At 40.5% G+C, this 12,221-nt stretch overlaps 1 protein-coding gene across 1 annotated transcript; it reads right to left on the bottom strand.

Moving 5' to 3' along the window:
- On the bottom strand, positions 1 to 1,192 carry LOC121995410 (glucan endo-1,3-beta-glucosidase-like). Its single transcript, XM_042549157.1, has 3 exons — positions 1,126 to 1,192; positions 788 to 947; positions 1 to 472 (listed from the first exon to the last, which is right to left on the bottom strand). Exons 1-3 carry the CDS (start codon positions 1,190 to 1,192, stop codon positions 1 to 3), a joined length of 699 nt encoding a protein of 232 aa, XP_042405091.1.
- Positions 1,193 to 12,221: the final 11,029 nt, after the last annotated feature.

Below are 12,221 nucleotides of genomic sequence, written 5' to 3'. Positions count from 1 at the left end.
TCAGACGAACCTTATAGGATACACAGGCGTCTTATCCGGGTAGAACAGACCGAAGAACTTCTCTATCTCCGCCGGACCTTTTTGGTTTTCATTGAACATTCCGAACAAGTAGGTCTCGATCGGAACCCCAGGCCTCCTCGGCGTCCCTTTGGACACATGGTCGATCAAATTCTGGTTAAAGACGCGGGCGCTGTCGGCGTTCGCCCCGAAGGCGCCGTTCGACGGCCAACCGATCTCGGAGACCACCAGGCCCACGTTCCCTCCGCCGGCTTTCTCCAAAGCCGCCACGAACGTATCCACCATCGCGTCGAACAAATTCTGGTAACCTAACTTCCCGTCGCGCTCCACCACTCCGGTGGAGTTGAACAAGGCGTAGGACAGCGGGAGATGATCCGGCTGGCTCGTGTAGGCATAGTAAGGGTAGATGTTGATGAGGAGCGGCGACCCGTGGGCGACGAGGAACTGCACGATGGGGTTGAGGATCGCTGCCGCCTGGTCGTGGAAATGGCCATTGGAGGGCGGGAAGGAAGGCCCCATCACGTTGGCCGCCACCGAGGTGGTGACTTTGATGTGGTTGATGTTGCTGAAGAAGAGCGCTTTCTGGACGTTGTTCATGGCGGGGAGGATGAACTGAGCCAACGGGTCGGGGATGATCTCGTTGCCGACGTTGATGTAGCGGAAGTTGACGGTGTTGACGTAGGGTTGGATGTGGGCGGCCACCCATGCTTGCGCCGCCACATAGTCGGCGGCCATCGATTGGATGTCCTGGTTCAAGGGCCCGATGGTCAGGGCGATGCCGGAGCCTGCCAGGGCCCCCAGTATATCGTGGTTGGGATTGTAGATCCTCATGCTGTCGATTCCGTTGGATTTGAACATGGCCACGACCTCAGCCGGCGGCGGCAAGTTGTCGCCGAGCGTCCCATAGCAAACGCCGATGGCTTCCACTCCTGTTGCAAAGAAAACATATCATTCATTTTACTCCTCGTATGTTATCTACTTTCCAAACTTCTCCTTCTAGTTTCACTATTACCATTTCACTCCCCTACTTTTGAAAGTCCATTGCCCTTACTCATCCACATTTAGTAAAGTTACAATGAAATAAACAAGCTAAGAGAGCTAGATTACTTGTGGAAATCGTAAAAATAGCTGAGACGATTAGCACTATGAGGCAATAAGCCTTTTGAGCGGTCATGGCTCTGATCTTGAGTTTGCTGCGAAGGAATAGGAAGAAGGGATGATTTCTATATGTTTATATATAGGGAGAAAATAAATTGAAAATATTAATGATGGCTCCTTGCCTCCACGGATTCGATTGATTCTTTTCCATAGGAGAGGCATTACAAAAACAACAGGGAAATAAAGGTAATAGAAGGAAAAAAAAATCATACATTACCTTTTCTTTTATTTTTATCCATGATTTATCTGTTTTACGTTGGCATGCAATCAAATAAATAGCAAGTACAAACTGTTTTCAATCCTTACATAAAATTGTTTCATGTACATAAAATTGTCTCATGGATATTGAACAATTAGTCTTGATTTAGACGATTGAAAAACAAAGGAAAGTAGAAATGGAAATGGATGGGTTGAAATGGTGTAAAATCCTTCTATTTGGGCGAAAATAAAAGGGAATCCAATTTATTTTTTGATACCGAGAAATTCTTATCCTATTTTGATCATTAAATGCCCACAAAAATAGTTTAGCAACCATTTAAAATTTTTTAAAACATTCTATCAACTACTAATAGTTGGTACAATAAATTTATATGGTCATCTAGATATTTACAATTTGAACTCTAATTACAATATATTTATAGAATTTTTTTCTCCAAATGAGACATGCAATTAAAAGATATTGGACTTCTGGGCTGACCTTCATGTGTGCTTCCCAATTTACCCTGATGACATGTGGGAAATTTCCGTGGGGTTAGATCGGTCACCCCAGAGATCCTCAATGAAGCTAACTGAGATTATTATTTTTGTCCCCGGAACTATAGTGCCGCTGTAGGATATCGAAGTTGTCATCTAGACATCCGTAGTTCTATCCCAACTATAACGTAATTATAAGAATTTTCCCTCCAAATCGATATCACAATCAAAGGATATTTGACTATTGGGTTGTCCGCTGCGCGCGTTTCTCGATTTACCCTGATGGTTGATGGGAAACTTTCGTAGGACCGAACCGGTCACCCAGAGATAGTCAATAATATTAACTGGGGTTATCATTTTTTTACAATAAATTTATATTATCCACGAGAATATGATACCATGATAAAATATTCAAATTATTATCTAATTACTCACAGTTCGATTCCGATCACTAATAAGATAAAATGGAATTATGATTTCTCTTGACTTTGTTAAAATGATTTTATCCTAGGTGCACGTGTGCAAATGTGAGTTTCTGTGATTTTATCAAAAAAAAATTAATTTATTCATATGCATATCTATATAAAAAAGTCAAAATCTAAATTTTCAGTTAAGCTCAGTTAGATTATTAAACATTTTGAGACATTGAATCAAATTAGTTTGTTTAAACATTTTGAAAGATCGAAGCAAACTAAATTATAGCAATAGAATTATATATGAAAAAGTTATTCACAAAAATAATTATATAAGAATTAGAGGTAAAATAGATCGACTGGGTTGGGCAAATTTGTATCCGATTAGCATGAGCATACATGACCCGTGACATTAAAGTCCAATGCTTGGTCTTTTTTGAATAAAATAATATAAATAATAATAAAATAGAAAAGGACTTAGAATTTTTTAAAAAATAGGAAAAAGATTAAAGAAATATTATTTTTAAAAAATCATGTATATGCGTTTGTAATTTATGATTTATGTTTAACAATGTGTTTCTTGTATTTGTTGGAAGCTCACTTTGCTAGCTATATATGCTGTGCTTAGTGTTCAATTTCGCATTTCATGGAGTTTAAAGAATGCATCGGCAGCTCTCCAGGAACAAGTCCCAACTGATCTGGATTAATTCCAGATGTTGGCGACTTGTGTGTGACATAGTTTCATCGGGAAATACTTTTGGAGCAATGAGTCGCTTATTTCAAGTGGTCTAAGTCCCACAATAAGATATATGTAAGTAAATCATAGAAAATGTTTTGTCCAATCATAATAGCCCTTTGTATTAGGACAGATATCCAACTAAATATTTTACATCTACTGAAAATTAATCATAAGACCTATTTGAGCATGTTGATGTAATCTACCTCAAATCAAGGTTGACCAAGCTCAGGCTGATTCGAGTTTTAATTTTAATATTTGGTCAATATGTTAGTAATATATCAAGGAGGTCAAGGTTGTTGGATCGAGAAGCACTAGAGTGAGGGGGGGGGGGGGTGAATATCACTCGTGACTTTCACGCGTTTCAGATTCGTAAAACTCGAGTAATGATGCAGCGGAAATAAAATAATCACACAGAGAGACACAATGAGTTACTTGGTTTGGAGCCTGTGGCGGCTCCTACTCCAAGGCCCGCGATCGTTGATCATTTTCGATGGACAACAACTATAGTATCGTAAATTCAGTACAATTTGAGATTACAACTAAGAGTACTTAGAAATAATGATACCGACAACAAAGAATAGTAGAATCGCAGCTCCTGGTTGTCGGGGCATAGCTACAACACTTCAGGGTCGTCTCTTGAGCAGCCAACAGTCAAAGGATAGCTTTTTTTGTGTTGTATTGAGCTGCTGGTCGAGACTCCCTTATAAAGGGTGTTCAAGGCACCTTCAACAAGCCGAGTCAGCCGCGTGGATCAGATCGAGCTAGGTCGCACCTCATCCACTTGAAGGCGCCTCCAACACCCTCCAAGGCACCTTCAACCGGCGATCCAAGGCGCCTCCATCTCCTCTTGAGGCGCCTCCAGCTCCTCTTCGCAGCTGGCTCTGGCTTTGCACCCGAGGCGCCTCCAAGCCCCATGGAGGCGCCTCAGATACTATTCATCCGAGATTAAATGTGCTTCTTTGTTCCTGCAAAATGTGTTAGTCCCAAACACAAACCCTGCAAAACAAAGTTAGCACAGTAATATGATAAATAATATAATCGACAGTCATCGGACTATCCGGGTCTGACTTCGGATTTTCAACCGGAAACCCTAGGTTGACCAGACGCCTACTATTCCCTCTGTGGGGAACGCGTCCTCACCTACTCCACTCAGGAGAGTTACCTGTTGCCAGTGCGATCCTCTAGACCGACTTGACTTTTCACCTAGGGTTACCACCCCCTAGGACCTATGGTTGCCGCCCTCTAGGGTTTTTCTCCACCTAGGGTTACCACGCCCTAGGACCTAAGGTTACCCTCCCTTAGGATTTTCCTCCACCTAGGGTTACCACCCCCTAGGACCTAAGGTTATCGCCCCTTAGGGTTTTTCTCCACCTAGAGTTACCACCCCCTAGAACCTAAGGTTACCCCCCCTTAGGATTTTTCCTTCACCTAGGGTTACCACCCCCTAGGACCTAAAGTTACCACCCCTTAGGATTTTCACCTGCCTAACCGCAGTTAGGACTTTCCTGAAACCTCATTTAAGCACGTTAAATAACAAGGAGTCCTAACTTTGAATCTCTTTGCCATTATCAAAACTTGAGTTCGATCGTCGGATGCTTCCCGCACCAATAAAGGTTGACCAGATACTGATGGTAAAGAAGTCAAGTAGATTAAGATTGACCGAATACCAAAGTCCAATAAGAAAGTCCAAATGGAAAGTTGGCAAGAGGAAAAATCTAAGTGAGTCAAGGTTGACCAAACATTTGATGATCAAAAGTCAAATGGGGAGTCGACAAGAGGGAAGTCCAAGTGGGTCATGGAAAATCAGACACTTAGCATGAGACGTAAAATCCAAGTGGGTCACGGAGGACCGGACATTTAGCACGACACAGAAAGTTTAAGTGGGTCATAGATGACCGAACACTTAGCGATGAGATATGAAGTTCTGGCAGGTAATGTTGATCGGATGCTAGACAATAAGGAAATTTCGATAGAGCAAACTTTCGTATGTCATAATTTTTGACTCAGATATCAAAACAAGACTATTTTTAATGTAAAATGGAGCTCATTTAGAGATCTATACTTCTAAACTCAATATCAGTTAACTGATGGATTTTTATCCATCAACTTATTGGTGTAATATCCCTTGGGTCAGGTTGACCAGGTTGACTAAGCTTGAGTTGGCTCAAGCTTGAGTTTTGATATTTGGGTTTCGATATTTGACAATACATGGAAATTGCAGATGCAATCATTCGATTGGGCAGATTATTGATACAATTCCCCTCTAGTCAAGGACTAACTAGTTAGATGTGAAGAAGAGTCAAGTAGGTCAAAGGGTTGACCGGATACTTGACTGGGAAAGTCCTAACTGGAGGTTAGGCAAGGGAAAGTTCTGGTGAATGAAACTAGGCAGTTGGAAGTCCTGATGAGTGAAGCCAGGTAGTTAGAAATTCTGGTGAGTGAAGTCAGGTGAAAGTCCTGGTGAGTGAAGCTAGGCAGTTGGGAAATCCTGGTGAGTGAAGCCAAGTGAAAGACCTAGTAAGTGAAGCTAGGCAGGTGAAAGTCCCGGTGAGTGAAGCCGGGCAGTGGAAAAATCCTAGTGAGTGAAGCTAGGTGAAAGTCCTGGTGAGTGAAGCCAGGTAGATGGAAAGTCCTAGTGAGTGAAGCTAGGCAGATGGTAAGACTTGGCGAGTGAAGCCAGGCACGTGGAAATCCAGGTAGGTCAAGATTGACCTGACACCTGGTATTGAAAAGTCCAAATAGGTTAAAGGATTGACTGGATACTTGGCACAAGAAAATCCAGATGGGTCAAGGATGATCGGATATTTGGCGAAAGGAAGTCCAAGTGGGTCATGGAAGACCAGACACTTGGCACAAGACGGTAAGTCCAAGTGGGTCAAGGTTGATCGAACACTTGGCACGAGGAGAAAAGTCCAAGTGAGTCAAAGGATTGACCAGACACTTGGTGAAAAAGTTCCAGAAGATCAAGGTTGACCGGATGCTAGGCATGAAGGAGTTTCAACAGGTCACGATTGATCGGATGTTGGATTTGGGGACCCTTGAGCTTGGTTTGAGCAAGTCAAGGGTGGTCAATCGATCAGCCGATCAATTGGATTGAATCCCAATCGATCAACCGATCGATTGGGAGAATGCTGTGATAAACAACATCCCAATTGATCGGGTCAATCGATTGGGGGTGTTTATCGCACAAATAGAATGACCCCCAATCGATCAGCCGATCGATTGGGCACCGCCAATCGATCAGCCGATCGATTGGGGCCAGTTTTCTCGTGCATTCGCGAGAAGCATAAAAGAAAGCTGAATCGATCAATCGATCGATTTAGCTTCCCCAATCGATCAATCGATCAACTGGGAAACGACTGTTGCGCTGGATACAAGTTTTGGATGGCTGAGATTGCTACGATCTGACGTGGCAATCGATTGGGAGTAAGCCTAATCGATTGGGAGCCCTAGGAGCACACAGTATAAAGCCCATTGCGAGCTTTCTTCTCAGCAGCGCTTACATGATCCTTCACCACTACTCACCGCTGGACTGAAAGCTTGGAAGAGAAGTGTTGTTGCACTTTCTAAAGGGTCCAGAGACATCTATAAGCTACAAGGGTGCAAGCAAGAAGGTTTTTCATTTGTATTATCTTGTATTTACTTCTTGTTTCGAGTTGTATACTTGTGCGAGTTTTTGTACGAGGTTTCTCCACCTCCGGTAGTCACCGAGAAGGAGTGTTTGTGATAGTGGAGTGAGCGTTATGTGTGGATCCTTGGACTAGTCACCTCTTCTTGAGGTGGATACCAAGTAAATCTTAGTGTTAGCGTTGTGAGTGTGCTTTTCCGTTGCATATCATCATCACGAAGCAAGACAACGAACATGACAAACTATTCACCCCCCCCTCTAGCACCAACCAACCCTAACACAACTGTGTTAGTACATGTAGAGAGCTAGAGGGAGGGGAGTAAATAGCTTCAATCACTTCTTTAAACTTGATTTTCAGCGGAAAACTAGAAGCAATGCTAACACATTCGTTTTACTTGGTATCCAACTCCTTGAGGTGACTAATCCAAAGGTCCACTCAATCCCATAGATGCAATATAAAAATCTCCTGCTAAAGGAGAAGAAGTCTCATACAAACTCAAACACGAGAATACAACAACAAAATAAGAACACAAACACCAAATACAATTGAAAATGACCTTTAGGGTTTACAATGAGAACCTTGCGTTGCTTGTTTTTTTTCTTGATTTGGATTACCTCTTGGTGAATGGAAATAAAACAACACTTTATGTAAGTACCTCGGGTAAATCTTGATGTAATCAACCCGGTTAAGTTAGGTTATGTTGGATTTGATCTTTGTGTCTAAGTATGCAAAAACTTAGGAACACAAGAAGTCGAGCGGAAGACACAACTAGTAAGAATGATGACACGGGATACGAGTTAATGGGCTCGGTGCATCCGAGAGATGAGGTGCTGTAGAATAGTACACCAGTGGACAAGAAGGATGCACACGACGCTTCTAAGGGAAGAGAGGTCGGAGCAGAAGACTACTCGAGGAGAGAAGGCCAGAGTTGGATTCGGGTGAACTCAACTCTAGATGGCTAGCGAATCACCCAAGCGATTGAAGATGAAATCAGACAAATTCAACTCTGAGATGACCTTGTCCAAGCGCCTAGACCAAGTCCAGGCAGACACCTCGTCATAGAGCCATTGCTGTGGATCACTTTCAAGTCCATGTCAACAACGATTTGGGAGCCCGAAAATGGATAAATGGATTATCACTTAACCGTTGTGAAGCAGATTGAGGCGACCAGCAGGGGGCACCTGGACCGGGTTTGGGAGCCCAGGATCCACCACGTCAGCAAACAATTACTTTGACCAGTGAAGCTATAAAAGGAGGCTTGGGGCTCGAGATTCAATACAACACTTGAATACGAGCTTCTAAAGTCTGTTTACTACTTTCCTAGTCTTTTATGTACTTAATTGTTGTAAGAGGCTACTCCGCTAGAAAGATATATATTTAGTGGAGCTTTCAAAGTGTTGGACTAACAATCTTCTGATTGTAAACCAACGCAATTTACCCCCTTTTGTTAGTCACACAAGACCTACAAGTGGTATCAGTGCCTGGATCACTCTAAAAGGACTAATCACCTGCTAAAGTAAGGAGACAATGGCCGAATCAAGCATCTACCCGTCAAAGTTCGAGAGGGAGTTTGCACACTAGAAACACTGAATAGAAGTATTTCTTAAAATCGATTTCGAAATTCTTTTAATAGTCAAATACAGTTTTGTAGTGCTCAAGGATCAACAAAAATAAGAAGAAGGAACAAAACGACTTCGTAGCCAATAGCAGAGCAGAATACCACCTGCTAAGTGTGTTACCGTCTCAAGAAGTCAATAGCATCAGAAGTTATACCTCGGTCAAAGAGCTCTGGGAGAAGTTCTCAGAGCTTCACGTAGGCACATCAAAAGCAAAGCTAGCAAGACAGGACATCCTTCGAAGTTAGTTGACAAACCTTTGAATGGAAAAAGGAGAGACGGTGACTCAACTACACGCGAAGATTAAGGAGCTAATCACCAAACTTTCCAATCTTAGCGAATTGGTAACAAATCAAGACTCAGTTCATTATGCACTTAATGTTTTCCCTAGAACTCCAGAGCGGACTTCAATAGTAGATGTCTACTATATCTCAAAGGATCTAGAGGTAAGTACTTTAGAATATTTATTCTCCACATTAGAATTACACAAGTCTAGAGCCAAGTCAGAACTTGGTATTAAAAGCCAACAAAAAGGACGGACCGAAGTCAAATTCTTTACTCGACGAAGATGAGCCGACTTTCATGGTAAAAAAATTTTCAAAATTTTTTAAGTCTAATAGTTTTAACAAATTACAGGCCAAGAAGCATCTTAGAAGCAAAAGGAAGATTAAATGCTACAACCGTGATGAAGAAGGGCACATCAAGGGCAACTGTTCAAAACTGAAGGAGAAGGACAAGAACAAAAGACCAACATGAACGAAGGACAAGAACCTAAAGGCGACGTGGAATGAATTATCGTCATCCGAATAAGAGATTAAAGCCTATGCCGAACTTGCACTTATGGCAAGTCACCAAGAAAATGATGAGACTTCATCAGAGATGAACATCGACGAAGGGGGAGACAATTCAGAAGAAAGCAGCGATGAAAGGAGAGTGTCTGCCAATGAAACCAACTCGGTAAGTGAGGTATATTCTCTACCTCTTGATAACTTATATAAATTTGTTAAAATGTTTTCTAAAAGTTCTTGTAAATTAGAAACAGAAAATGAAAAGTTAAAAAAGAAAAATTTAGAATTAAGAATTATCTTAGTAAAATCATGTTGATTATAAGATTTCGACAAATTAAAAGTTGAAAATAAAAAAAATTAAAGGATCAAATAGAAAAAACGAGAAAAGGATCATTTATGTACACATGTTCAAAATTATAGGAACTATCAAGAAGAAATTGATATTTTAAATATCATAAGGGTAAATTAGAAAAGTAATAATAAAATATATTCTAAGAAAATTTCTAATTAATCTAGTAGATAGAAATATATATTGGATTTTTAAATCATGCTTAGGTTAAATAGTTATTATATATCTTAATATGCTTAAAATTGTCTTATAGTTAAATTTATCAAATAAACTATTTCGTATTCCTTAATTAATTAGATTTTATTGTTTTTAAAAAAATGATATATTTGTTATTTATTAGTAAAATACTTTTAGATTTTTTGTCAATTAAATAATTATTTATAAATTTCTTAAAGAAAATCATATTTTAAAAATTAAAAATGTTATTAGTAGGTTCGTGAGTTATTTTTATAAAAGTTTATTTTTCTAAGATAGAAAATATTATGTTCACTATTAAAAGAAATTTTTTAAATATTTTTGATTTTTATTTGATTTATTTTAAATTATTTATCAAAAATAATGTTCTTATAATTAAAAATTATCTAGACATTATCTTTGAAAATTTTAATTTTTCAATAGATAAGTATGAAATATTCTATATTAAAAAAATTATCATAATTTTTAGATATAAAATTCTATTTTTAAGTATTTAAATTTAAAAAATTTATTATTTCTGATTAAATAATTCGTACTCATCAAAATAAATATTTATTTGTCCTAGAAAATTTTTATTTTGACCTCTCTATTTGTATTTGACCATTAAAATTTTTTTCAATATTTTTCAAAATAGAAAAATAATTTTTAATGAATCTAGTCTTTAATTATTAGAAATTTAGATGTTCAAAAATAATTCTTGAAAATTTTCTTGAATTTGGATATTGTTTAATCAATCCAAGAATTTTTTTCCCATTTTTTTTTTTTCAAAAATCAGCCTCTATTTTTTATATCATCAAGGAGGAGATATTGGATGGTTAAATTTATGACTTATTACCAATATTTTAGTTGTTACTTAATTGTATTATTCATGATAATTTATGTTTCAAATAAATTCTATGTTTATTTAACCTTAACTTAATTTGGGGGGATGTACATCAAAAAAGTAAAGATTATAAGTACCCCGGATAAGTTTTGACGTGATTAACGAGCTTAAGTTGGTCATGTTGTATTTGATCTTTGTGTCTAAGTATGCAAGAACTTAGGAACACAAGAAGTCGAGCGGAAGACGCAGCTAGCGAGAAGTATGACACGAGAAGCGAGTCGACGGGCTCGGTACATCCGAGGGACAAGGTATTGCGGAAGAGTACATAGGCGAACTAGGAGGGCACATACAGTGCTTTCGAGGGACGAGAAACCGAAGCGGAATACTACTCGAGGAGAAAGGCCGAAGTTGAGTTCGGGTGAACTCAACTCTGAATGGCCAGCGAATAACCCAAGCGATCGAAGACAAAGCCAGACAGAGTCAACTCTGAGTTGACCTTGTCCAGGCGCTCGGACTCCGGGCGCCCGGACCACCTTAGTGCCGAATAGGCACTCAGACCACCTTGGTGTCGAATAGGCACCTCATCACAGAGCTGTTGCTCAGAATCACTTTCGGGTCCACGTTAGCAACGATTTAGCGCTCGTGAGTGGATAAATGGCTTATCACTTAGTCGTTGCGAAGCGGATTGAGGTGACTAGCTGGAGGCGTCCAGACTGGGTCGGGGAGCTTGGGATCTGCCACGTCAGCGAATGATTACTTCAACCAGTGAAGCTATAAAAGAAGGCTTGGGGTTCGAGATTCAATACAATACTTGAATACGTGCTTCTTGTTGGTGCAATATCCCCTAGGTCAAGGTTGACCAGGATGACTAAGCTTGAGTTGGCTCAAGTTTGAGTCTCGATATTTGGATTTCGATGTTTGACAATATATGGAGATTTAGATGCAATCGCCCGATTAGGGAGATCAATTCCCCTCTGGTCAAGGTTTGACCAGTTAGATGTAAAGAAGAGTCAAGTAGGTCAAGGTTGATCAGATACTTGACTGGGAAAGTCCTAACCGGAAGTTAGGCAGGTGAAAGACCTAATGAGTGAAGCTAGGCAGTTGGGAAATCTTAGTGAGAGAAACCAGGTGAAAGACCTAGTGAGTGAAGCTAGACAGGTGAAAGTCCAGGTGAGTGAAGCCGGACAGTGGGAAAATCCTAGTGAGTGAAGCTAGGTGAAAGTTCTGGTGAGTGAAGCCAGGCAGATGGAAAGTCTTGGTGAGTGAAGGCAGGCAGATGGAAAGTCTTAGTGAGTGAAGCTAGGCAGATGCAAAGACCTAGTGAGTGAAGCCAGACACGTGGAAATCCAGATAGGTCACGGTTGACAGGACACCTGATGTTGGGAAGTCCAAGTAGGTTAAAGGAGTGACCGGATACTTGGCACAAGGAAATCCAGATGGGCCTAGGGTGACCGGACATTTGGTGGAAGGAAGTCCAAGTGGGTCATGGAGGACCGGACACTTGGCACGGGACGGTAAATCCAAGTGGGCCAAGGTTGACCAGACACTTAGCACGAGGAGAAAAGTTCAAGTGGGTTAAAGGATTGACCAGACACTTGGTGAAGAAGTCTTGATAAGTCAAGGTTGATAGAATGCTAGGCATGAGGAGTTCCAACAAGTCACGGTTGACCGGATGTTAGAATTGGGGACCTTTGAGATTGAGTCAAGCGAGTCAAAGGTGGTCAATCGATCAACTGATCTATTGAATCGAAACCCAATCGATCAGTCGATCGATTGGGAGAGTGCTGCGATAAACAGCAG

Source organism: Zingiber officinale, chromosome 6A (assembly GCF_018446385.1).
Source record: "Zingiber officinale cultivar Zhangliang chromosome 6A, Zo_v1.1, whole genome shotgun sequence".
In the NCBI taxonomy this organism is placed as follows: domain Eukaryota; kingdom Viridiplantae; phylum Streptophyta; class Magnoliopsida; order Zingiberales; family Zingiberaceae; genus Zingiber; species Zingiber officinale.
The sequence above is the reverse complement of the archived record's forward strand: the minus strand, read 5'-3'. Positions and strand labels throughout refer to the sequence as shown.

Excerpts from the sequence above, each read along its gene's own strand:
- LOC121995410 (XM_042549157.1), bottom strand. The coding sequence starts at position 1,192 with ATGACCGCTCAAAAGGCTTATTGCCTCATAGTGCTAATCGTCTCAGCT. Across the intron at positions 948-1,125 it reads TATTTTTACGATTTCCACAA|GAGTGGAAGCCATCGGCGTT; the intron begins GTAATCTAGCTC and ends TCTTTGCAACAG. Across the intron at positions 473-787 it reads GCAGGCTCCGGCATCGCCCT|CATCGTGCAGTTCCTCGTCG; the intron begins GACCATCGGGCC and ends GATCCTCAACCC.